This window comes from Rhipicephalus microplus, chromosome 4 (assembly GCF_043290135.1).
Source record: "Rhipicephalus microplus isolate Deutch F79 chromosome 4, USDA_Rmic, whole genome shotgun sequence".
In the NCBI taxonomy this organism is placed as follows: domain Eukaryota; kingdom Metazoa; phylum Arthropoda; class Arachnida; order Ixodida; family Ixodidae; genus Rhipicephalus; species Rhipicephalus microplus.
Genome location: NC_134703.1, coordinates 49,586,608 through 49,613,342, shown reverse-complemented (window position 1 = coordinate 49,613,342; position 26,735 = coordinate 49,586,608). Strand labels below are relative to the sequence as shown.

The 26,735-nt window shown below is 42.3% G+C and overlaps 1 protein-coding gene across 9 annotated transcripts in view; it reads left to right on the top strand.

The window, feature by feature from the left end:
* LOC119160838 (organic cation transporter protein-like) overlaps window positions 1-26,735 on the top strand; it is a 156,514-nt gene that overhangs the window by 96,196 nt on the left and 33,583 nt on the right. For 4 of the 9 annotated variants that reach the window (XM_075892733.1, XM_075892734.1, XM_075892735.1 and 1 more), the window contains exons 11-12: window positions 13,942-14,078; window positions 15,239-16,367. The exons of 1 other annotated variant lie outside the window; for it this stretch is intronic. In XM_075892733.1, coding sequence (XP_075748848.1) covers window positions 13,942-14,078; window positions 15,239-15,368 — 267 coding nt within the window. In that variant the 3' untranslated portion in view covers window positions 15,369-16,367. Of the gene's footprint in view, window positions 1-1,428; window positions 1,666-7,986; window positions 8,054-9,181; window positions 9,513-13,941; window positions 14,079-15,238; window positions 16,368-26,735 lie in introns of those variants that run through there. 4 more of the 9 variants (XR_012894892.1, XM_075892736.1, XM_075892740.1 and 1 more) reach the window with 4 other exon arrangements.

The following is a 26,735-nucleotide window of genomic DNA, read 5'->3' as shown; positions in this document are numbered from 1 at the left end:
TCGTAATGTGTGCACTTGTAATCTAGTTTCTGGTTTTTTATCCTTGCTATTTATCTTTGGAAAGCTTCAGTATAGTGTGACGAGCTAGACACCTGCTTGTAGTATGCACCGAGAAAGTTCGCCTGATCTTCCAAGCTATCACCTTGTATGTTTACGAGTGGGAGTGAGTGTACTTGTCTTTCTGCTACCCAACCATGTTCCAGGCTTTAGCCTCTTGTGTATATGACTTTATCCCTGATAAAAACTTGTGCCAGCTTTCTCTTCTGGCCTGCCGACGCGTCTCCTGCCTCGAGATTTTATTTTCTTAGAGCTCTCAAGGTTTTCCGCTGTCGGCGAGTTCCGCAGCAACCTCCATGCCCTGTTCTGTTCTTTTCGCGCATTACGACACTCAGTGTTCCACCAAAGGACGTGTCGTTTGCTGGGCAGTCCAGATGTTTGTGGGATGCAATTGGCTGCTGCGTCAGTAAGTAAGGCACCTATGCCTAATCTGCTTATGTCAGTCCAACATAAGTGAGTAATCTTTTGAAATAGTTCCCTGTCGGCTTTGTTTACCAGCCATTTGGGAACATGTGGAGGACAATCATATATTATTGGTGTACTCAAAACTAAAGGAAAATGGTCATTTCCGTATGGATTATTTATGACTTTCCACTGAAGTAATGATACAAGTGAAGGAGATGCGATACTGAGGTCTATGGAAGAGTAAGTTTTGTTGGCAAAGTTATAGTATGTTGCCTCTTTCCTATTCAACAGACAAGCACCTGATGAAATGAGGAAGTGTTCAATAAGACGACCTCGTGGATCACTGCGAGAGTCACCCAACTGACCATTATGTGCGTTCAGGTCCCCAAGGACCAGATAAGGTTTAGGTAGTTCGTCTATTAAAGACTGGAATTGAAGTTTTTCAAGACGGTGGTGCGGAGGTATGTACAAACAGCAGACGGTTACGAGTTTGTTTAGAATAACTGCTCGGACAGCCACCGCCTCGAGGGAAGTCCGCAGGGGTAATTGTGTACATGCTATACTTTGACTAACTATAACCGCTACACCAGCGGATGGTGGCATTGCATCATCTCTATCCTTTCGGAACATTACGCAGTTACGTAAAAAGTTTGTGTTTGTTCGTTTTAAGTGTATCTCTTGTACACACAGCACTCTAGGAATGTGTTCATGGAGGAGTTTTTGTAAGTCGTCGAGGTTTCGAAGAAGGCCTGGGATGTTCCACTGTAATATTTCTGTCTGCATATTAAAAAAAAGAGATGCTGCTGTGTGTACAGAGAGTATCCTCTGTTGGAGTGAACTTGTTAATTCAAGTGACAGGGCAGCCGTCTGGCCGCGTTATTGGTTTTTGATTTTTGTTGGGGTGCTCCAAGAAGCCGCGCCGCTCTTTCGGTACCAAAGGTAACGTTGTATCCATTGCCTCCTCAGAGGCACTGGGTGCCCGCACATGCGAGCTGGTGGTTCGGATTTTAGGCCTCGCCTGGTGAGGTGAGGCCTTGAGACCAGAGGACCCACGAGTCTCCAGCCTCGATTCGCTAGGAGGCGGAGTAGACTGAACTGCTGCCGCCTTGGGGGCAGGTGCTACAGCCGACGGCTCGCTCGTCGCTGGCCGAAGGAGTGGCGAGGGCTGGTGCGGCGTTGCCCCCTGACGCGCCGCATCAGCATATGTAGCGCCGTAAAATAGGGACACTCTTTGTCTTGCTTCTTTGAATGGGATATTTTCTTTAATTTTCAATGTGATGATTTCTTTTTCTTTTTTTCAATATGAACAAGACCGTGAGTATGCGGCATGATTTCCGCGACAGTTCACACAGTGTGATGGTTCTTCGGAGTTGTCAGAGTTGTGGCCTGACACTCCACATTGTGCGCAAGTTTGGTGACCACGACAGCTTTATGAGCCGTGGCCATACCTCTGGCATTTAAAACAACGACGTGGGTTAGGTATGTATGGTCTGATCGACGTCTTCGTGTACCCAGTTTGAATGCTTTCTGGCAGTTCACTAGAGGCGAATGTGAGTATAAGGTGTTTTGTTGGTGTTTGCTTGTTGTCTCTTCTGGTGATGATGCTTTGTACATTTGGCACATTCTGACTCTTCCAGCCCTCCAGAAGTTCCTCTTCGGTCAGGCCGAGCAAATCAGTGTCAGATGCCACTCCACGAGTGGTGTTCATTGATCTGTGTGATGTTACAGTGATCGGAGTGCCACGAAAAGTTGAAAGATTCTGTAGCTTCTCAAACTGTTCTTTTTTTCGAACTTCAAGGAAGATGTCTCCGCTAGCCATTTTGCTAACTTTGTACCTGGCCCAAAAGTTTCTGTGAGACATCTGGCTACTACAAAGGGGGATACAGTTCTGGCTTGTTTGCCACTTATCTCACTATGTATAACATGAAAATGGGGCAAGTTTTCATTTGATCGGTTGAAAATCCTAAGTCTTCGGTGCGTACGCGCTTTAAGGCGGTACGATCACTCAATAAGGGAAACGCTCTATGCATGCCAGTTTAATTTTCTTCAGAAGCGTTGGCGGCCACCCACCACGGAACCCTACGAGGGGACGCTACAAGTTTGCGGATGCTAAAACCTGCAGACGCCAGCCGTACAACGCTACTATAACCCAATGCGCCTAGACCAAGGTAGGCTATTTGCACAGGGTTAACCCTAGCCGCCAGGAAGTTCGGAAGTAAACAGAAAAGAGTAGAAGAGAGAACAGATAAATAGTGAGAGATAGAGACGAAGATGTAGGGAGAGAAAGATAGGAAAAGGCGACTGCCGATTTCCCCTGGGTGGGTCAGCCCAGGGGTGCCGTCTACGTGAAGCCGGGGCCAAAGGGGTGTGTTGCCTCTGCCGGGGGGCCTTAGAGGTCCAAGCACCCAGTGTCAACTCAACCCCCAGAATCCGTTTTTCCCCGGGCACGGCTCAGTCACGCACGGCTAGGCCTTGGAGGGAGCCGAAACTCCCCCGTCAGCTCGGGTCCATGGTGTCGCTACGCCGTAAGCGCTTGCCAGGCTTGGGTATAAGAACAGATTTCGCCGCTTTAAATTGCTGCGGTTGGTGGCCTTGTCACCAGCATTATTGATAAAGTCTGGGACTTTGCCGATGTACTTATCATCTGCGGTTCGTATTGTTTCTTTAGTCATGGCATCAGGGCCAGGTGCCGACGTAGTATTTAGTTTATTTAAAAGTGCTCTTATCTCTGCTCCGCTGAATTCAAGGTCAAAGTTCGGCCCTTCTACGTAATCAAGGCGAGCACATGGTGGTGCATGGGGCATATATTTAAGCGTGAACTCTTTGAGAAAACCTTTTTCTCCACCTTTAGAGGCACATGCAGGATGTTGTCCATATTTTTGTTCGTAATATTGCAGCCTTTTTCACTGACAATAACTCGTGCTATTGCGTGAAGAGCCACAGCGTATATATTTATAATGTGTTCCCGACAGGCTTAGCAAGTTTGCCGGTTGTGAGTGAATGTGAAAATTTGCCTATCTTCTGCTCCAAATTTGATGAACCTGTCCCCCTTTTTTTAATTAAAGGGTGGTGCCATCAAATTTCGAGGATGTACAAAGACTGTTGCGTGCTACCTCTGTATTCGAGGACACTCTACAGAAAGGCCAGACACAGCAAACTTTTAAAGCGTATTTGATTTTACTTCTAAGGTGTACCTAAATTCTTATTTTCCCGATCTACTCCCATCACAAGCGCACCAGCACTGACGTAGCTGTATATAGGAAGGGCAATAAGTGGTTTATTGAGGTCACACCTGATCTTTAGTGACGTGACTGACATCCAGACCTCCGCAAGGCACTAGCCGGCGTAGCATCGGTTGCAACTTCACTCGCGGATGATGCAGCTAACCACATATGGGACCTGTGTGGGCGTTTGTTTTGCTGGTGCTCATGTGGCACGTGTGCACTAGAACGGACGATACTGAGCATGTGCGTAATTGTCTTTTGTGGTTAAAGCTTGATTTGATAATTAATTTGTGGGGTTTAACATCTTAAAACCACCATATGATTATGAGAGACGCCGTAGTGAAGGGCTCCGGAAATTTCGACCACCTGGGCTTATTCAACGTGCACCCAAATCTGAGCACGCGGGCATACAACATTTCCGCCTCCATCGGAAATGCAGCCACCGCAGCCGGGATTTGATTCCGCGACCCGCGGGTCAGCAGCCGAGGACCTTAGCCACTAGACCACCGCAGTGGGGCGTGTATATCATGCTTTCTGGACGCTTGCAGCGAAAAAGCGCCACGAATTAGTGGCATCACCTCTTTAACACTTTATTACCATGCAATTTCAATGCAGTCCTATTGATATGCAAAAGAAAAGACTAAATGTTATTCCACCATTGAGATCATACAGTTTTGAATGAACATAACTACAAGGCTGGTTTTGTTCTGCTAAAGGAGCACGTACTTGTTTTGTCATTCTCTTATATATTTCCATGACGCAATGTTATGTCACTGATACTTGAGGAAGGTAAAGGAATCTACAGAAGATAACGGAATCTAAGAAAATCGTGATCTCTGTACCGCGATCTGTAATCTGTAATATATGCCTGATATTTTCGTTAACTTACTTATTTATTTCTGCACACTATATAGGTAATCTAGCTCCGAGTGCCATTACAATCAGTACAATTTTTAATAACGATACTCGAAATACAATTTCTTGAATAACTTCCTATGGGTATATACACTTGCCTGAAGGTATCCTTCTATGCAATTCAGAGATATCCAGAGCTCTACGAGAGATGTATCATAGGAATCAAGCGTCATTAGCGCCCTTTCTTCACTATCAACATAGATACAATAGTGTGTAGTAAGCAATTCAAGGCATGTGATTTCCTAACTCATATCATAAGTGGGTGGCATATTTTCGTGAAATGGCTGTAGCTTTAGGGTTTGTATTTTTACTGTCTAAGGACAGAAAGCCATCAAAGGGAGAGATTTCGCCAAATAAGGCAAAAAACCCCAATGCAGTCGCATTATAGGCAGGAACAGAAACTCTTAGTTTTAGACAGTGAATGTAAGGACATCTCTCACTCTGCTGACGTGATGTCAACTGAGAAATACAGCAAGGCACAAGCTGACCAAAACGCTACCAACGTAAATGTCAGCGTGCTAAAGCAGCACTGCGGCCATGTAGCAGATGTGCTTCCACATGAAAGAACCAAATTAACTGAAGTGATTGGCCTACATTGAACAACTTATTGAGTAGTAAAAAAGCTGGACCACTTACCTAAAGCCGATTTTGGATTTAAAGTTTTATACTGGGTTCACTGATTATGACTATTTTATTGCATAGTTTGAGTATGTTTGTATAAATAGTAACAGTGATACGAGACACCCTGAAAAACCTTCCGGTAGGAACTTTTGGAACGAAAAAAAAACTAGCAAAAAATTAACTGTTTCTGGTGATCATAAGGCTTTGGCTTGGTTTCATAGACTCATAGGCAAAATTTGATGAAGCATATAGGGCGTCATGGTAGGCAACGGATTTACAATTATTCTTTTCTTGAAGAGAAAAATGTTGCTTCAAACCTGCCTCCTTTCCAGCATAAAGGGAAGCTATCTGACACAGAAATGGGCAAAACTCGACAGATGTTGTCAATGTGGATTGATGTTGAAAGCAAAATTCACCGCATTGAATCCTTTCACCTCTTTGACCATCTCATTAAACTAAAATAGGCACCTGTCAATAATCAATTATGCACTGTAGCAATATTCACAAACAAACAACTTGACCTCATTGCTGAACTGCAGCAAAGCACTCAAGCGCCCTAAAATAACACAGATGCCGGGAGCAGGACAAAAGGAATATTCGAAGTGCCCCGCTCACAATTGTCAAGGATTGTGCATCATTGCTGTCCTTGCCTGCAGCTGTTGCATTTCAGCCTAATACTATATTACAATTGTGATATTGTTTGCTCTTTTGAAAATTAAAAAAGTGTATATCTCAGTTCATTTTTAATAACGACACTTTTGAGTATTTTCCTTTATTTTGTGTTGTTCAGGACTACTACATTATAGGTGCATTCTATAATACAGTATCACAGTCTGATTTGGTGAGGTATTAAACGATGCGATAAATAGTTCAGGATATATTTTTTACTCAGTTGTAATTCTCAACACTTCCGATTCTATGAGCTTTAGCTAATATTGGCTTTGCTTCATTTGTTTTTTTTTTACATTGTAATATGCTCTACTGAATACAACACGACGTGCACTGCTTAAAAGACTTGCTTTTTTTTTACTAAAAGTAATATTGTTGTAAATATGGTCACTGAACCTATTTGTTTAACTTATGTATTGAAAAATTTTTTTACACACGCTTTCTCGTTTTGTTATTGTCAAAGTTGCACTCTGTGTCTAATAATTTTTGCCCATGTGCTATGGCCCTGCTAGGGGATGGGTGTCACAAAAATGGTCCTGCAATGTCTCACAAAGATGTTGCTTCTATATATAACCAATTTCTCTTAGTTTCTCTTCAGTAAAATCACCAACACAATATTCCAATCAAGGGGTGAAAGTAAACTTTAGTGTTTTGGAGCAGCTCAAGTTGCAGGAATATTTGCGTTTTGGAACATCTTTGGCACAGTAAAACGGATGTTTTGGAGTACGTTCGGTGCACAAAAAGGTGTGTTTCGGAACAAAGCGAGTTAGTTTTGCTGAGATTTCTAGCGTCATACAATACCGCCTATTAGAATTCTTTCTGATAAAACGATTCGAAAGGTTTTCACTGAACATTCAGTACCAATGAGTTTAGACGTTTTACCAACTACTAATAAATGTGCGTGTGTGTGATACAAACCGTGTTCATTTATTACTACTAACAGCGAGTTAGAGATCACATGGGCACTGACCAAACTTAGTTTTCAAAAATCATTATCGGCGTTTGTTACAGGCCACCAAACTTTTCCGGCAACTTCGCGAATGAACTACATGACGTAATTAATCTGGTCTCATCGAGATATCCCGATTTACCTCTGTTTTTGCTTGGCGATTTTAACCTGCCGAACATATAATGGCCTTCAGATACACCGATTATGCAGCCTTACTCGACTATTAGTCAAGAGTTCCTAGACTTATGCGCTGTCTTTTCCCTCACCCAACTTATTACTCAGCCAACACGATTTGCTTCTAACACCCTAGATCTCGTACTAACGTCGAGGCCAGAGCTTGTCTCGGATATTACACTGTCACCTGGCTTAAGTGATCATTCATTAATATCATTCCAGCGAAATATTCAGCGTCCAAAGAAGCCTAAAAAATAAAAATGATTAAAAACTATTCAAAAGCAAACTTTGAAGCCATTAACAGTGAACTTGGTTCATTTCTTAGTACTTTTTTGGAAAACGTTCACGAACGCAGTGTGCAAGAAAATTGGGACATGTATTCAGCTGCTGTTGCCAACTTGGCAAACAAACACATTCCTGTTCACGCAATAACAATGACCCAAGATTCCCCATGGTTTAACGCACACCTAAAGTGCCTATCCAAGAAAAAAAGCGATTATACAGGTCTGCCAAGAAATGCGGGAATGAAGAACGCTGGAATGCCTACAAGCTCGCGTCTAAAAATTATGTAGTAGCACTAAAAAAGGCCAAAAGTTATTACTTACAAAACGTGTTACCATCCATGCTAACGAACAATATTAAAAATTCTGGCGCACAATAAACCCTAAACCCGACGACGCAATCACCTTAGAAGATGCTAGCGGAAATCAAATTCCTTTTGACTTATGTGCGAACGTTCTAAACGATGTTTTTTCCTCTCACTTTTCCGTTGATGCAAATCATGTTTTACCTAACGCAGAACCCTTTCCCCATCCCGCTATGCCTCCAATATGTATTGATTGCAGTGGTGTTGAAGCGATAATTAGGTCCTTAAGATTGTCTTCCGCTCCTGGTTTTGACCAAATTGACCCGAAATTCTTAAAGAGTACGTGTGCTTCTTCATCGGTCATACTAACAATGATCTTTCAGCAGTCACTCGACCAAGGTTGCCTGCCCGCTGAATGGAAGATCGGGAAGGTGACTTCATTTCACAAAGTTGGTAACTGCCATTCCCCACTTAATTACCGACCTATATCACTTACCAGTATACCGTGCAAAATATTAGAACACATGTTATTTTCGAACCTTGTAAAATTCCTCGAATCTAATTTATTCTTTACCCTAGCACAACATGGTTTCCGAAAAACATACTCCTGCGAGACCCAACTGGCATCTTTCACACATAAACTCAACGTTATACTGGATCACTCTTCTCAGGCCGACTGCATATTTTGGGATTTTTCTAAAGCGTTCAACAAGGTTTCCCACAGTTTATTAATGCACAAATTACTTCAACTAAACCTTGACAGGAAATTACTAACTTGGATTGAATTCTTTCTTAACAATCGTTCTCAGTATGTTGCTGCTAACGGGGTGAATAGCCGCCACACTGCTGTTCAGTCTGGAGTACCGCAAGGGTCAGTGCTTGGTCCTCTTTTTTTTCTTATTTATGTTAAAGAATTACCTGCGTGTCTTTCCTCTCATGTGCACCTATTTGCTGATGACTGTGGAATATTCCGTGAATTAAGCTCCGATGCCGACGTAACTGCTCTTCAAACTGACCTTACTGCTGTCTCAATTTGGTGTTAAAAATGATTAATGCAACTCAACATCAGCAAGTGCAAGGTTATGAGAGTGTCTAGAACAGCTAATTCACCTCCTACCTACTCTAAAAACGGTATCCAATGCAATGATCTTGCATTGGATACCGTTTTTAGCTATAAATATCTAGGCTTACACATAACCAGCACTTTAAATTGGGCAATCCACACTGAACACATAATTGCAAAAGCAAACAGAATGCTTGGGTACCTACGTCGCAACTTTGCTAAAGCTCCTTCTTCCTTAAAACTCACCCTCTACAAAACATTGATTCGCCCTAAATTAGAATATGCTGCCTCGGTTTGGGATCCTGTATCTGCCAATCTAATACACTCAGTCGAAATGGTTCAAAATAATTCTACCCGCTTTATTCTTTCCAATCAAAACCACACCGCAAGCATACAGGCAATGAAATCTAGCTTGAACTTACCATCTTTAGCATCTCGCCGTCAGTTTCTTCGTTTGTGTCTTTGTCACAAAATATATCACCATCCCCAATTACATAATGAACTTATTTCACTACCAGATTATGTATCACCTCGTCTAGATTATCGTCACAAGGTCGGAGTTCCATTATGCAGAACAAATGGCTGCCACACATCATTCCTACCACGCACGAGCATCGAATGGAATCACCTTCCCGCATCAATAGCAACTATCCAAGATCATGAATTGTTTAAAAACACCATTAGCTAAGACTGTATGAGTAGGAGCCGCACCACTGTAATAACTGCATATCCATTGCTGCATTTCTGTATTCTTTTTTTTCTTTTTTTTTCTTTTTGTGCTAATACCACTCCCCTCTGTAATACCTCCCGGTCCTGAGGGTACCAATAAAGGAAATGAAAATGAAATTACTCAGCCTGAAACAAAAAGAACGATTTTCCAAGCTTTTGCCACCCAGAATATATTTATCTGCGGGAACAAATCTACAGCAAGGAGGCTCGCTAGCCCGCAGCGCTGCACCTTATGTGTGAAAAGGAGTACATATAATCGAAGCACACCTCGCTTAGCGAAAGTTTTTATAGCCACGCTAATTGTACACACTACTCTCCTTATCTGTGCTCTGTCTGGAGCGACGTGGAGAGGAGCAATTCACACATCAACTTTGCGCGCACGGTACTGCGAGCCGCCAGGAAGCGACGGCGTGGGCAGCGCAGACGCCGCGCTAACAAGAAGATAATCAGAGTCCAAGTGACCGCTCCGGGTTTCAGTGAAAGTGTCAGTTGTCGCTTAGTATCAGATCGCAGTACAGAAGCGCACATGTGTATTGCGGAAAGCCAATAGAGCCCGTTCTGTAGCAATCTTGCATGGCTGCGTCAGCCAAACCCAGTGGCAGTTTCGAAATGCCCCTCGGCGTCACCACGGCGCACTGTAAATCGATCTTGCGAGAGTGCCAGCCCAAAAAAGCTTCCGCACTCTGGCAAAAAGGAAGGAAATACTTTCTGGTGGGTACTTTAGGCAACATCTGCTGTGGTACTGCATTGTTTCTTAGTGACGATGGCGCACCTCAGGAGATATTTGCACTTGTAAACGCGCACTGCCTTCGAGGTTTCAATAATGGAGGTTTTAATATACAATAATGTAGGTGCCACCACTTTTGTGGGGAACCACGGCAATAACAGCAGTGAGACGAGGACTTACAAGCCTCATGAATGAACCAAACTACGACGTCATCGAACTACACTGTATATGGATGTGGCCCCCTCGTTGGTGTAGCCAACGCTGATTGTTGGTCGGTCGACGATAATGATCGGCTAGATTCGGCGTTTTACACTTCTAATGAACGATTATCATTGTCGTTTAGGCACCGCCTGACGCAGCAGGTCAGATTGGGGCAGAATCGCGTAATTGACGCAGCACTCCCACTATACAATCAGTACAATACATTTGTTCACTAAGTACAGTTTTTGAATCACTACGATACAGTTTTTCACTACCGCTGCAGCTGGCGTTCATATACACTATCGAGCAATATGAATAAAACAAAGGACATAAAAACATCTAGGAAACAATTGAATTCGAACCCAAGTCCCCTGCGTGCCAGCGCAGATAGGCTAACACTGAGCTATATGCCGCTGCTTAGAACTCCGTAGCAAACTCATCCTAGGCATATCAAGAAGGGAATCGCATTAATGTGTGTGATAAAGCAAAGGAACAGCCAGGCGTCCTACATGCTCGAATGGTACAACCCATTACAAGAGTGCTAGCCATAATTCCTCGTCATCAGCTACAGAATGAAAAAACTGCACAAAATTCCTTGCGTGTATGTAGCGGGTACCATGCTTCTCCGAAAAATGACTGAGGATGGCATGGTGAACGCCTTCCTACTACACAAAAATTACGACGGCCTATGGTGTAGTGGGTACCGTGTAAGTGTGCTTGCAGCAGTTAATAAATATTGGTTAAAAAGGTTCTGAAAGGCCTCTGTTCCAGCTTTTTCTGTGAGTGTGCTGCGCATTCCGCGCAGGCCTGGTGTTTTTTTATTATGACACTCTCGGCTACATTTCACCACCGGCGTTGACGTCGATGCCATGCACCGTAATTATATATATATATATATATATATATTGTAGTGTAATATATATATATTGTAGTATATATATATTATCGTCCTTCACAGCCGATAACCAAGCCCTCCAAAAAGATCGCCACGACCATGATCTTGTTCAGAATACCTTCCCCGTCGGTTCTCTCGTGTGGCTCCGACTGCCTTTCCACTTTCCTGGACTGACTCCCAAGTTTGCACCGAAGTATACGGGCCCTTACCGCGTCATACAACACCCTTCTTCTGTCACCTATGTGATTGAACCACTCAAGCCGTCCACGGACAAGCGCCGCCTTGGTCGTGAGACGGTCCACGTCAGTCGCCTCAAACCCTGTTACGACCCTCCTGTTCTCTCGTCACCTTGAGTCGCCAGGATGGCTCGTCTTCGTCGCCGGGGCATTGTAGTGGGGAATTCGCAAGGCAATGATAGTGGGACCATCGCTGAGTGCGAAGCGCGAGCACGAGCTGTAGACACTGGACTGCCCGAGCATTTGTTTCTGTACCGGCTGTCTGCCTATTATCTGGCGTCGCTAATAAACCCCCTTGCAATATATATATATATATATATATATATATATATATATGAAAACGCAAGAAAGAAACAATCCATCAAAAGACTCCACCGCGTGGAATCGAGCGTGGGACCTCCGCGTCGTGAAGGCGAGACGTTAACCATTGAGCCACCGAGGAATACCTCCTCTAATGTTTCAAAGGGCACGCAATTTATATCTACCACTTACCGCTTTTGGCAGGCATCTCGGGGAGGGGGGAATTATCGTGTTTTCAGCATTGTCAGCTAGATCACGCACTGAGTGCGCGGCGGCTCTCCTCTCTCACGCGTACTTTGTCCCACGGAGAGGAGTGGAGTGGGCGATCTCGCGCGCCTTTATCTCCCGGTGGGGAGGATCATACGCCTTGGCTGGCGTTGCGCTTGCACTGGAACGATTCTATTTAGTTAAGCGGCGCACAAAGGTCACTACAATGGTTGCACAGTCTCCGTTTGTGAAAACGTCGCGCTTTTCTGGCACAATTCAATAACAAATGAGACGCTTATTCGCGTTCATCTGTACCTGTGACTACGTTTCGTGCGTCATTTGTGCGTGAGAAACGCGGGGCACGTTTCTATCTGGTTGTCATTCTGCGCGTGACCTTCCAATTTGTTGCTATCGCGTTCATTGCTTCGCCTTTGCGGGAAATCCATGACCTTTTTTTACCGCAGAAGCATATGCGGTCCTAACCACCCTAATATACATTGTTATTCGGAACATTAAGAAATACTTTGTATTGACACATTCACTGAGCATCGTTCGTGTATTGAACAATGAAACGACAATAATCCAGCCCTCAGCCATATGTAAGCAATTTAGCGCAACTCAGGAACCACTGCAAACACTACCACATTCACACTTGAATATGCTACTGATAATATTACGAGTTGCCAATTACTCCAACAAGTTTTAATAAGCTACACTGCTCAGAGATTTGAAAAGGCAAATAATGACGGCATATCGGAGCACTTCAGAGATTATAATAGGCCGGGAACCCGGCCATGTCGGTAATGATGGGAACAAACGAGTGGATGCCTGCGCAGCAGCAGCCGCACAAAAAAGCAGCGTTGACATGAGCATTGTGCCATACAAAGATCTAAAAGCGCTTGTCCACCACAATCTGTGTGAGAGGTGGAAGAAAGAGTCCGATGTAGAAATCAACAAAATCAATACTGTGAACCCTCGTAATAAAAGCCTAGTTTTTTGCTGCTGTGATAGATACAGAGAAGCTGTTTTATGCCGTATCCATATAGGGCATACCTATAACATTCATTACCATGTCCTAAACGGTTCTAACACACCACTACGCGAGAGATGCAAAAAGAACCCGTCCGTTTTATAGGCTTTCCTCGAATACACGAAAATGGAAGTGAAGCGGAAACGCCACTTTTCTGAGGCCTTTAAGAGATATCTTGTTTCATCCATTGCTTCTAATTTTTATGAGAGAGCTGCATGACTTTGTTTCAGCAAGCAACTACACTTTTTAAATGACGTTCATTTTATGCTACGTTTTCTCTGGGGACATAGGCCACAGCCCAGTCCTCAACTCTGAGGGCAAACCTTAGCTTGCATTTTCGTGATGTCGGTGTGATATTTAGATTATCCACAGCAAAATAATGTCAATGGATCTCTATATCAAGCGACAATACTATGGTAGGGCCACTTGATATTAGCCACCAGATAAGTCTGAAGTCCCTTGTATACTACAGTCATATATGCAACAATGTTTCATCTTTTTTGCACTTTATCACGTCTTCTCACAATACCAACATTATCATGATGTGAAAATGAAGTTTAATTGGTGCACCAGAAAATCAATTACTCTGACATTGTATTAAAATAATCGTTGCTTTGCGCCGTCAAACTTATCAACTATGTTTAAAGTACGAACGTTTAGGAAGCACGTGTGTGAGATTTATTGGATGTATTCCATGTCGTTATCTTAAGTTTACTATGTATACTTACTTTACGCACAACCAGTGCACTGAACTTTAGGCTCTTTACATCCACGTTACATTCGGTCATTGTCATAGATAACACTGTTGCATTTACATTTTCATTGTCTTGGTGCTCTACGGCTATTCTAACAATTGCACGCATTATATACTAATGATAACAATAGCAGTCCCACCGCGCTTATTGCGCTAGCATTGATCACAGACGTTACTAAAAGTGGCGTATGAATTCCAGGCCGTAATAATAGGACCATGGGCTCCTAAAGCAGTGGACTGCACAGTGTGCGTGCTGTCTATACTATTGTGCCTAATGCTACCAGAGACCTTCAAGATGACGCTTCCGGACACTGTTGATGACGTCAAAAAAAGAAGGTAATAAAATTAAACTTTTTCGTAATACAAACTGCCAAATGAAGAGATTTCCAGGTTTCTAGCTTCTCTAGACACATTATTTCGCTGCCAGGAGTAACATAAAGCAATATAGTCGAGCAGCACTCTTTGTGTGGGTAATTTAATAAATTAGCAAAAGTATATGTCTTCAAACTAGAATTACAAGAACAATTTTCGCAGCCTTGTCATGAAGTCTTGCAAGGTAAACTATTTGGCAACGCATTTTCTTGACTGGTTGTCTCGGAAACTATGATACTTCAACACTGCTACATAAAGAATGCACACTTGTGATCATAACCCGTAGTTGCAGCTTCAGGCCCAAAATAGTTGTTTCCTCTTTTAAAATATTTAGAGGCATAATATAATAAAGAATACCTTACCATAACAATGAATATAATGGAGTACGTGGTAACGCGCTACAGAGAATCCTGCGCTTGGAACAGTTACGGATTATAGCATATACATATATATAGTTTGTTTCACATCTGTCATTATTATTGAGATATCTTTTTTGAGTGCAGTGCCACGTACCTTTATTCTGCGTTCTTCGTTTTTACCGAAACTTCGCAATATTTGTCAAAATTTTCAAGAATGGGCGGGTTAAAAGTACATATTTTTGAAGCTGCGATCTCCAAAATCTTTTCATCGAACAAAAATGTACCAATATATTGGGGATACACTTGAATTTTAAACTATGTTTCGCACGCAATGAAGCATACTCTTAATTGGCAATAGCGCACCATTTTACAGAAGCGTGCGCGCTTTCGTGCATTTGTAGAGACTAACCGTTGCTTCGTTCTTCGATATAACAAACTAAATAAAACGTACGCGATGCTTGGGCATTTTCGAGGGAACATTTTACTCGAACGTACGCAATTTTACAAAATTTTTTCTTCTGCAACGGAATTCATAGTAGTGCGACTCCACAATAAAATAAGGCAAAGCGTACAGGCATGGAAATCATAAAAGAGAAACTGACAACAATTGCGTCCGCGCATGCACGCCTGGCTTGTTCTCCTCTATTGTGACTGCTTACTAGGAACTACCTCTGATTTTGGTCGTTGTAAAGAGGGAATAAGCACAGAACCAGCCTATTGTAATAAACTTGTTAATGCTTACGGGAATATTTCTTTGTCATGCAGCACGAAGAATGCCTCGAAAACAAAACCAGATGGCCTAGACAAATTGAACGAAGAATTTCCTTGCGTAACTGCTACTGAAGAGCAGGATGCCATTCAGAAATTGTCACAGGACGGAGAAAGAAGGCTATGATGAGCAAGTACAGCGAAAGACAACTAATTCACAAGTATTTGTGGCGCATGTCATGCGACTGACGTGAAAAAAAGAAAAAGAACACTACTGTGAAGAGGTGCTATAGCTAAGACATCCCATACCACTATTTCTAGAAGTGTATCTAAGGAAATTTTTTTTACTGACACCTAAAGAGTTGTTAAGCCAATACGACCAGTGCAATAAATATTGGTTTTAGTAATTCGCTGTATATTTGCATTCCTATTCACAGATGAAATTTTTGAAACCTCATTGGAAATTGTGTTTTCTATTCTTACTCTGGCTCCTCTCTAATTTCCAAGTGCCTTCCAAGCTCCTGCGAATAAAATGAACGAGTTCTTTTTTATTATTGCGTGAAGATTGACGCAACTTTGAACTGATACTATATTTGCAAAGAAAGCGTTCGTAACAGACGAAGATCTTGTTATTAACATATGATCTGTACTCTGTCTCATTAGAAATGTTACTAAATGCCGAGCATTTCAGTGCATACTGAAACAATCTATCTATCTATCTATCTATCTATCTATCTATCTATCTATCTATCTATCTATCTATCTATCTATCTATCTATCTATCTATCTATCTATCTATCTATCAATTTATCTATCTATCTATCTATCAATTTATCTATCTATCTATCTATTTATCTATCTATCTATCTATCTATCTATCTATCCGCCTACGTCTGGGTGCTCTCGCAATCACCTTCTTAACTTGGAGCAAACGAAAGTTTGTCTGGAATGCTGATGATGATGTTTGTGTTTTGTGGCACAAGGTTCATTTGATGGCAAAAAATCACCAGTTAATGGTACTAGAAAATTGCACGATGATTGCAATAAGCCACTATCTACAGCCCTTCGAATTCCTCGTGATAAGGTGGGTAAAAACATAGAAGTATTTAAATTATGACCATGTCGTGAGATGTGTGTAGTGTGAATAACTGACGAAAGTTTGTGATAATAAAAATTATGGTGAACATTTATGGCGTTAGCCCAAGTGCTTTGTTCATTGCAGCCACTGCAGCGGAGACCTCTCTGAAGAAGTCATGCTACGGAATGCCTGGACATAAGACATGAAAGGTACAGACTTCTCTCAAAAAAGCCAACAACGATTAATGTCTCAAAAGTGGTTCCCCACCAATGAACACTGCTGGTAAAGTGGTGTCTGTTGTCGGTAGGGCAATGAAAAGTTCATTGGCTCTAACTGTCCAATGGTTGCGATCTCTGAAATACAGCTGTCGATACACTTTGGGACGATCTGGAACAAAGCGTACTTTGTAAACCAAAGCGTAATAGGGGTGCGCGTGATTACGAATGGAACTACAAACAAATCATGCATCTTCACCTTCACTGTTCAGACACCGATATGTACCGTGATAATATGGCAAGCAATCGGAATGAAATGACCCTAGTAACTTTGTATGACACCGAAAATATGCAAACCCTCATGATTTTGGAGCAAACCTTGGCTGAATTCGTCCCTGCGTCAATTACCAGCCATTTAACTTGGCGCACGAACATCATTCAAAGGTAGAGCGAGCCACTGACATGTATTTTGTGCGACGCAGCGACCACTTGACCTGAGAATAATACCGTTGCGAAGGCGAATCCCCTGTCGCATGCTCTGATCGAAGCAGACGACAAACGCGAGCAGACGACGGCTTGGCCTACAGGCACAGCTTGTGATTGGTTGTGAAGCAATACCCTCTACATCATCTCGCTCCTTGACGTTGCCAAAACACTTCTTTCCTCTGGCACGCCTGTCCTGTTCGTCATATCACCCCCCTCGCACATAAGAGAAAATTTTTTCACGCCGTGAAAATAGTTCAAGTACTTTCTAAGAGCTCTCTTATGTGCTGCGCAGTTGGCGAAAACAACATGGCGTCATAAACAGCGTATCGGTCGGTGCGACTTTCAGCAAACGCTTCTCGCACGAGTTACTTCAGCGTTTGACCGGATGTGTTGTGATTACAGGAGCTCTTTCGGTGCGTGTAAGCAGTGCGGAAAGCTGTGGCAGTGCAATGGTGTACGGTGAAGCGCAGCGAAGCCTGTGCGTCGGTGTGGTTATCAAGCGGGGATCGGCGTCGATGTATCGACGGCAACTAGCACTCGAGAAGCCTGCAATGTGTGTTTTTGTGCCGGTAACAATTTGTTCGCTTGACTTTCCAGTCTCTCAGTTGGGTGCTGTGTGACATTTCGGATTGACAGCGTTTTGACACGTTACTTGAGTGACCCCAAGTACGTACGGAAACGTATGAACTACGCGCTCGGTTCTTGCTTCGCCACTAGTTAGCCCGTATGCTTCTATTTACTTGAGAGCACTGTACTGTTCGGGAGTGAAACGATGTTCGTTGTGAACAGTGGAGCTGTGTTGACGTTCCAAGACTTGTGAACAAGCTGTGCTCGTGTGACCAAAAATTGAAAGACAGCGTTGATAACTGTTTTGCCCTGCGAAGTTGTGGTGGGGCAGCTTGGCGCTTTTGTTTGTTAAGTCGTCACTTCTCCTTTTTGTGATAACCATAGTCCTAGCGCTGTGATGTGATCAACCAAAACTGCGAGATGCTACATTCTGTTGTGGATCGGGTTACTTTCGAAGCGCGCCTAGACTGTTCTTCGGTAATACATGAGAATTTTATGTGGCAGCGAGAGCCCGTGAACGTCAAGCTTCCCTCCGGCCCCCAGAAAAGGCAAAGATTTCACCGGTACCTTGCTTTCGATGAAGTTGTAGGCCAATATCGCCTAACTACAGGTTTCCGAGTTCGTCTGGCCATCGTTTTGCACGGCACTAGAGCCTTGACAACAGCCGGTCATGGCCAGTTCTTACACTTTATCAATGGACGTGCACGCCTGACCAGCCCTTCATTGCTGTCATTGGCAGCTTCCAGTCTGCAGATGCCCTTTGCCTGTTGGCCGTACTTCGTTCCTCATGACACCGACGGCTACTAAATGCTGCCATCGGTGAGTTCACCTTGCAGAACTAAATTTCACCGGTACTATAATTCACGCAGTTCTATAACGTGTGCAAGCTTTTAAGCCCATCAGATGTAATGTTCCTCTATGGTAAGTTGAAGCATGAAAAATTTACTACCACTGTTATATACATACATATATTATGGAGCAAATACATAAAAAGTTTTTGTGATTTGTTACAAGTGAGCTCTTGTTTGATTATGAGCCTGGGCCTGTCGATTGACCACGTTTGATAGTTGGAAAGTTAATGTGAATTTATTTTTCAGCAGCCAGGTTGCACTTAAAAAATTTATGTTATTTTGGAAAATTAGTTCTATAGACGATTACCACTGTGGTAGTACTCTACTTCAGTAGAACATATATATTGCGGTACGTGAATTTTACATGAGGCTTCAGTTTATTTCAAACTGATTATAGCAGATTTTGGTCACTTTAACGAAGTGATAGCTTCCTCAAATAAGTATTAGAAGTGAGTGCTCTTAATGATTAATTTTAAATATCTCGTTTTTGGCTCTTCACAGATCGCAGAGATCGGTTTGTTAAGGTCCTGTGATGCACCGGTTGTGCATTCTGGCACATCAATCCTCATCATTACTTGGAGCACCTGTACAAAAATAGGAAGGACACGTTCTCCCTAACTGTGCAAGCCTATGTAACTGCTGGGACTGTTATCATTCAGCGGATGTGGCATGGAAGCATGCATGGCAGCCTCATCTGGAAGTACTGCGATCTGCTTGGGAGCTTGGAGGGCACAAAACTGCCTAACGGCTGGCTGCAAGGTTAATTTTTCTTTAATACATACGATTACGTGAACACCACTTACTGTGCACAAATTCAAAACCCAAGCATGGTTGCTTTCAGTGGATACCTGTAATATTCTTACACATAATTCTTATTCAACATTTATAGAACTAAATTGCAAGATAATTGAGAATGTTGAAAGCTGAAAGCCTGCAGGTTATGAATGAAACTCCAATAATCTGAGACTCAAAAGCTTGTGCTTTGAAACGAGCACAAATACTTTGATTCCTTATTGAGCTCTCGAGCTTGTGACTCCCTCTGTGGATCAAGTGCTCAGAAAGGAAATAGCAAGTGGGTGAAAATTGCCTGGCTGTTCACAACTTGCAAGGAGAAAGATCTATTGAAGAAGCCTCAGATGACATAGGGCCAGTAACTGCATCTTTTACCTAATGTAGCTTTTTCTCTCTCAGTGCTGTTGCTTGTGTTTTGCCGAACATGTTCATCACGATTGCATAGTGATATTTATTTTTCTACAAATTGTACCTGACCTAAGTATGCATTGTTGATCTCTAAAGGTGATGTTCAGTGTGTTTCAAAGCCATGGCTTCTCATTTCTCTGTCTGTGGCTAGCCTATTTCAGCAGCAGAGCGATGCAGCTAGCACACATGCAATCCAAGTCATGGAGCGCTCCTTTGGTGTTCGGTGCAGGACGCAGCATATCCATCCGGCAAGACACTGGTATCAACAATAATGGTGAGTGTTGGTGGCACCTGTAGGAGCCCGTTGTGTTTGTTGCGTATGATTATTTCCCCTGATGAAGTGCATTTTTGAAAGGTTTTCTTCATTTAGGATAATAGATGTCAGCAACAAGCACACTCATAATCCACAAGTTCTTTGTGTCTTCTAGACTGCCCATTTGCTCCTATATGCGGTATGGTGAGCTGGCTATGTTAGACAGGCTTAAAGTTATGAACATTGGCTGTTGTTTTGTAATGGAGTCTAACTTGTGTTTTTTAGTGAACTTATTTGTGGTCTACTTCTCACACCTAGTGTAAAGTCGAAATAGAAGAAACTATATTGGCTTTTCATGCCTGTCAGAAGTTTCATGTCTTCATCTATAACATTGTAGTTTTGCTCTTGTATCATATTAAATATATTTTCAGTCTTCACTGTTTGTGCGTGTGTGTGTGTGTTGAGGCTTGTCATTGGCTTCTGAAAATACAATATCTGTAAATATGAGCACATAATTGACAACTATACACTCTTGCATGTAGCATGGTTTTAACAATGATCTGTATTTTTCTAAGTTCCAGCAGTAACAAGGGGTTCGGTGCTCCACGGTCATGTACAGTGTATCAAGAACAGAGCACAGAAGACCAACAAGTATAAAGGGACTGCCAGTGACTGTTCTCCTGCTCAAAGTTTACAACAGCAGAAAGAGCACATTGTGATGTCAGGAGCAGCTGCTGCTTAACTTCTTAGCAGTGCATTATTCAGCAGTTCATTTGCTTGCATTCGAAATTATTTAAATTTTGCATGGAAGATACCAAACTATGACACTAATTTAAAGGCTGCTGTAGTGTTAGTGGGCAAATATGTTTGAGCTGAAGTTTTTAACATGTGTGTTAAGTGCCTGCGTGCCTCTACATTTACATGCCAGAAATCACAGCATCCATGGTTGCCAATGGTAACTGTGTTTGCATTCTTTGTAGTACAAGAAGTAAAGCCATGGATGCAGTAATCATGTACTTAGTTGATGTAATCCTTCAGTCTACACTCATTTGTATAGCACCAATGATGCCATGAGTGTATAAGCTCTGGGAAGTGAATCTATGTGGATTATTTTATTTGGAAGGAAGAGGATCATCAATACTCCTAGTATATCTTAACAGTAGATTTTAGTGCTTGGGTATTATCCCACTGCCTGCCCGTCCTTCAACAGTGTACTTATCTACTGTGTAAGTGTAACTTTTTAAATGTATATTTTGCTCGGATAGGTTTGTTCATAATGTATTGCAAGTGACTTATCATCTATGCAGCTCTACTCAGACTAGAAATAAAAGTATTTATTTTTATATGTAGCTATAGCATGCATTCACTTGTGTTTTTCTAGGTACCTGTACAATTGTTTAGCCTTACAAAAGTGCTGGTATACTCTAATATTGAATCTGGCATCTTAAAATAGTTTGTTAGTGAAAGTAAGAATGTGTTTACAATCAATATTACTATCCTCAGAGGAACTGTGAAAACTCTGTGGAAATTTATTTACATTTTTTTAACTTTGTGAAGGCAAATGTTTTTATGTTATTTTATTGTGGTCCCTGTTTCATGTAAATGACACATAATTACTTTGCAGTGGCATAGTATTAGTTGTTATTTTACACATATGTGCTGAGCGACATCGCAGTTGAGGCCAGCAGCAAGACATACATGCAGTGCACTGGAGCATCACCTCACACAGTGTACAGTCTTTGCCCACTAGTAAACTCAATATTTTTCAAGCAGACTAATAGACAGCTGTAGGGTAACTGTGTTGATGTGCAAACTTTGAAGTTTTTGAGGAGTGTTTTTCATCATTTTTGTCCAAGTGAAGTAGCTACCCAAGGCCACAACTGGCGAGAATGTGGTGGTTTCCTCTCTCCAAAAGCACTCCTACCAGCTGCCTCAATGTTAGCATGGGGTGAATTCACGAACTGTAAAAATAATTGGTCTTTGTTTTTTTGGCCGAAAGAGTCACTTCCACCGTTGAGCCACCACATTGCGCCAGAATAGAAACTTTTAGCTAAATAAAGGTGATTCTACATTTGAGAAATGTTTTGGGGAAACCAAATGGCACCTATAGCTGTCAATATAAACACTGTTTGCACCAAGGAGCTTAGTAGCTTATAATTGTATTATTCATGTATTGTCTAGAATTTACTCGTGCTGTGCCAACTTTCAGCCCAAGTGTCCTAACGTGCTTTGTTAGTGGGTTGTGAATGAGCCAAGCTATGTAAATAAACAGAGTGGTATTGCAGACATGTACAAAATATTGATGCACAGCCTTTTTCTTTAGCATGACATTGTCAAGAGCTTTATTCTTGTGTTTTTTATAAAAACTGCTTGTCACTGGCCAGCAGCAGAAAACTATGCATCAAGCTTTTGCGAGATGGTTCGAGCAACACCGTGTTCAGACATAACAGTGCCGGTGGATTTCTCTCGTAAGTTACTTTCTGTAGTATATTCAAAATGAGTATATCAGAATTGTTGTTTTATAGCCATTCATTTTAATATTTACAGCTGAGTGTATGTATGTATGTATGGGTGTACATATGTATATGTGTGTGTGCGTATATGTATGTATGTATGTATGTATGTATGTATGTATGTATGTATGTATGTATGTATGTATGTATGTATGTATCTTTTAAATGAGAATTCGTTTATCATTGGTGAGTAAGTTTGGTAATGATTTGGCTGAATTTGTTTCTAGTTATTTCTCTTTTGAGCCATTATACATTTCAATTTGTTTTGTACTGCATAAAAATAAATGTAACCTTACACAGAATATGTGTGTTCGAAGAAGTTGTTTCATTTACCAACCTACACTCATGGGCAAGAAATTGGGTAAAATGGAACGAACCTGCGAAGATTAGTTTAGAGCATAGCTACTCTACAAGGCATATCTCGTACACATTGCGTTGGTTGGCTATGTCGATTTCAACCTTTCAATTTTAATCAGAATAAGCAAGCTATCACCCGTGGTTGTATATGTGTGTGATATTTATGCATACTGTGATACCGGTTCGCAATTACAATTAAGGTCACAAACCTAGTCAAGCTGAATACACGGATTTCGTCCATGCACCTTTCATCTGCACTGTAACTGTTGTTAATAAAAAATAAACTTCAGTTTAGAAATTTATTCTAGTAACCAGAAGCAGGGTATCTCTTTATCACACAAATCAAATTGCCATTGTTCTGTTCCATTCTGGACAATAGGGGACCCTCTCAGCAGAACTCGATTAACTGCTATAGTTCATTTTAACCATTGACAGCGACATTACACTGAAGCGTGCAGCATGACAAATAGCTGGAGAGAAGACACAAACTAATCACTCTGTTTGCGTCAGCTCTAACTGTCCGTGCTCTTTGGTCTTGCTGCATGTGATGATGCCCTCCAAATTAGCACGAAATCGTGTCCCTACAAAGGCAGTCAACTTGGCTGCAAGCAGTTAGCTCACTGCATGTGTACATTTTCTTCAAAATACCGTGAAGACTGATTGCTGGTCGAATATACAGACACGTGAAAAGTAATATACCAGGTATGATATTGCTATTTCAGCACTGGACACTTTTGCGATAAGAGAGGATGGAGGAGAAAATTATGAACTCTGAATTGTTTAATTTTTGAAGGAGCACAGTACAGTGCTTTTGGGTCAAAAGGGGAGTGAAAGAAGCAAGTGCGAAAGCCTACTTCTCAAAAAATTAGTACCCGCCACCACGCATAATGTCAGGCCGGGCAACCGCTTGAAAAAAAAAGTGCTCAGTGATTCTGCGAATACTGAGCACTTTTAAAGTACCTCCTAGATTGTAGTTGAGTGCTGTAACCGCTCGTCCACTGCAGCAGTGCTTGCATTCGCCCTATTGCTGATATATCGTCATTCCTTCGAATGAAGCCAAATGCAAAAACGTCCGGTGAAACTTTGTCAAAAATAGAAAAAATAGTTAGAATGCGTTTGCCCAAGGTTACTAGAAGATAGAAACCGCCACGTGTGACTGTATAACTGTGCGCTATTTATTCTTGTACATTACTGTCATGACGTTGGGATAGCCGGCTCTAACGTAGGCTACCTTCTCATAGTTTGCCAAATATAAATAAGAAAATAAAAATATATATCGGCCTGTGACAACGCTAATCAACTATTATGAGTTCACTGTCACTAGTGTCACTTTCACTAGATGAATGCTCAGTTTGCTCCCATTATCGTTATTTAGGAAAGTTTTGGCTCACTAACTCAACTCTCCGAATTAGCATTGATTCTCACATCAAAGGACAGTCACACTTCATCTCGCTTTCTGAGTGGCTGTCACTCCCATATAACGCGTACTCGACTTTTTTATGCTCTCCCAGCATCTGACGCTGCTTTGCGGAGACTTTCCCTGACGTCTGCTGGGCCAGAAAATTGCCTTTATTATCTATCAATTTCAACCTTTCGCGAAGTAGAAACGAGAGTCTCTCTCTCTCTCTTTTCCTCCTTTTCGCACGTGTGATAACGTCTCTCGACCTCAAGACTCGTATACACGTCCCTTGCTTTGTTTGCGCACTCAAACAACGCTGGACGAAATATTTGCACCATGTTTTGTGAAAAGCATTAGCACTGAGACACCTCCCGACGAGTCTCCCTCATTTTACGTAGACATATGCCTAAGCGTAAGCGTATGCACTTTCTCGCATTCCGGCTTTATAAAAATGCTGCGGTGCATGGAACCAGCGAAATTGCGCTCACAATTTCATTTGATTACTGCTGTTATCTATTTCCGGACAATTCGTCTGCAGGCACCAAAGTCGCTCATGTGTCTTGTAATAAGAATATTGTAACAAAGGCTACCTTTGACTATAGGTACAAAACACCCTTACGTTCACCACTATACCGTGCTAGATTGCACCGAATTAGTTAAGTAGCAGCGCAGCTTCAATGAAATGTAAGGTAACTGGTCGCGTTAAATAGGGGAACACATTCGAGGCACATTTTCAAACATTGCATGCATCGATTTATGTGTGGTTTCATTTATGTGGTGCACCTGGAGTGTTGTTTACTTGTACTTGGCGAGATAGTGCATGGATTGATTGATTGATATGTGGGGTTTAACGTCCCAAAACCACTATATGATTATGAGAGACGCCGTAGTGGAGGGCTCCGGAAATTTAGACCACCTGGGGTTCTTTAACGTGCACCCAAATCTGAGCACACGGGCCTACAACATTTCCGCCTCCATCGGAAATGCAGCCGCCGCAGCCGGGATTCGAACCCGCGCCCTGTAGTGCATGGATTCCTCGATGACTTAAAGCCATCGAGAAATTTCGTTTTTAGCTACTGTCGTTGATGAAAGGAGAGTTCTTGGCTTTGCACAGCCCGCCAAAACCCCTATTACAACGTACGCGGCATCCCGTAAGCGCTGTAGCAGACGCGCGCGGAACTGAAACTTAGATGCAGCAAATCATTGGCTATCATCGTATACTCTCGATGCTAGACGCTTTGCGTGCTACCTTGGTATTATCGGCACACACTTCTTTCTTTCCTTGTCGTTTCATCGGCTATCGTGTGTCCTCCTTGCCCTCTTAAGTGCCGAATAAGTTAAATTCATACTCGCGCTAGTAATCCCTCCAGATAAGAGAATTTTTGGCTAATAAATGCGTAGCCTAAGAGAAAGCTTTGTGAATTCGGCCCCAGGATACTAACTTTGTGTTAAATATTATCGTAAAGAAATCACTTCAATTAATGTACTTTCCGTGCGAGTAAAGATAGGACACGACGTTGTTTTTAAGTTTTCAGCAATGGCTACATTGTGCAATTTGTCTTGGTAACTTATGGATTGCTTGAACTTACGGTTTTGTACGCGTTGCACATCCAAAAAATAGCAAAAACGTCAAAATGAAGCACTTTTAACCATTATTTTATCATTTACTCGCATCTAAAAGTGACAATACAGGTTACAGAGTTTTGAGCGTACATACAGACGTGAGGAAAGAGAAAATCGCATGCGACATTCGATCTGCTTTTCCGAAAGTTCCCTGAAGAAAGTTACCTACACTTTAGAGTTGGCTCTAATAACCAACCAAAGGAAACAAGTTCTCAGTCTTTATGAAGTAACAGGCGAAAAAAAATAGTCATAAAGTACAAATGAGCATTGGACCCATGTCAAGAAATTGAACTTTCGCGCACATATCACACATATTCTTCGATGAGCCAGAGGACGTGCATAACGGACTGTCCCCACGTCCGAAAGGATATCATCACTCACGCACTGATGCAGAGCCAACTCTTTTCCCATATAAAAAGGTTATGCCATGGCGAAGCAATACGTGACCACAAATACGAGAAGGGAACAATTTGCTTGCGCCACGCTGGTCGGGGTACTTCATTAGAAAATGTCCACTGATCAAAAGGCGAGTGTTGTCAAACTGGCATGAAATTTCTTGGCAGTCATTTGTGGGCACATATTGAAGCGGATGATCGGCCACTTCACTCCCGGCAATACGCACATGCGAAGGTATTCACTGGCAAATTAGGGACGCTCCACAAGAAATAATCTTTGCAGCAAATTTTGCGATACTGCATGTAATGGGGCCTCAATAAGCTAACCACCAAAATCTAGGTAGTGTTATGCCTTGGAGTCACAACCGAACCTAATTGCTTCCGCAAGCGTAACCAGGGTCAACACCAGCGAGTGAGCCAGGCTGACGCAAGCGCCAACGGCGTTCCTGATTGAAGGCTGCTGACGTTCAGGATCCCAAGGGCCTAGAGAAGAACGAAGTGGCACGACTACGAACCACCGACGATAGCGTCAGAGCAGACGATAGCACCAAAGCGTCTGAAGACTTCTAGGCTCTTCGAGCTTTCTAAGTTGTCGACCCCAGTGCCGAATATGTAAC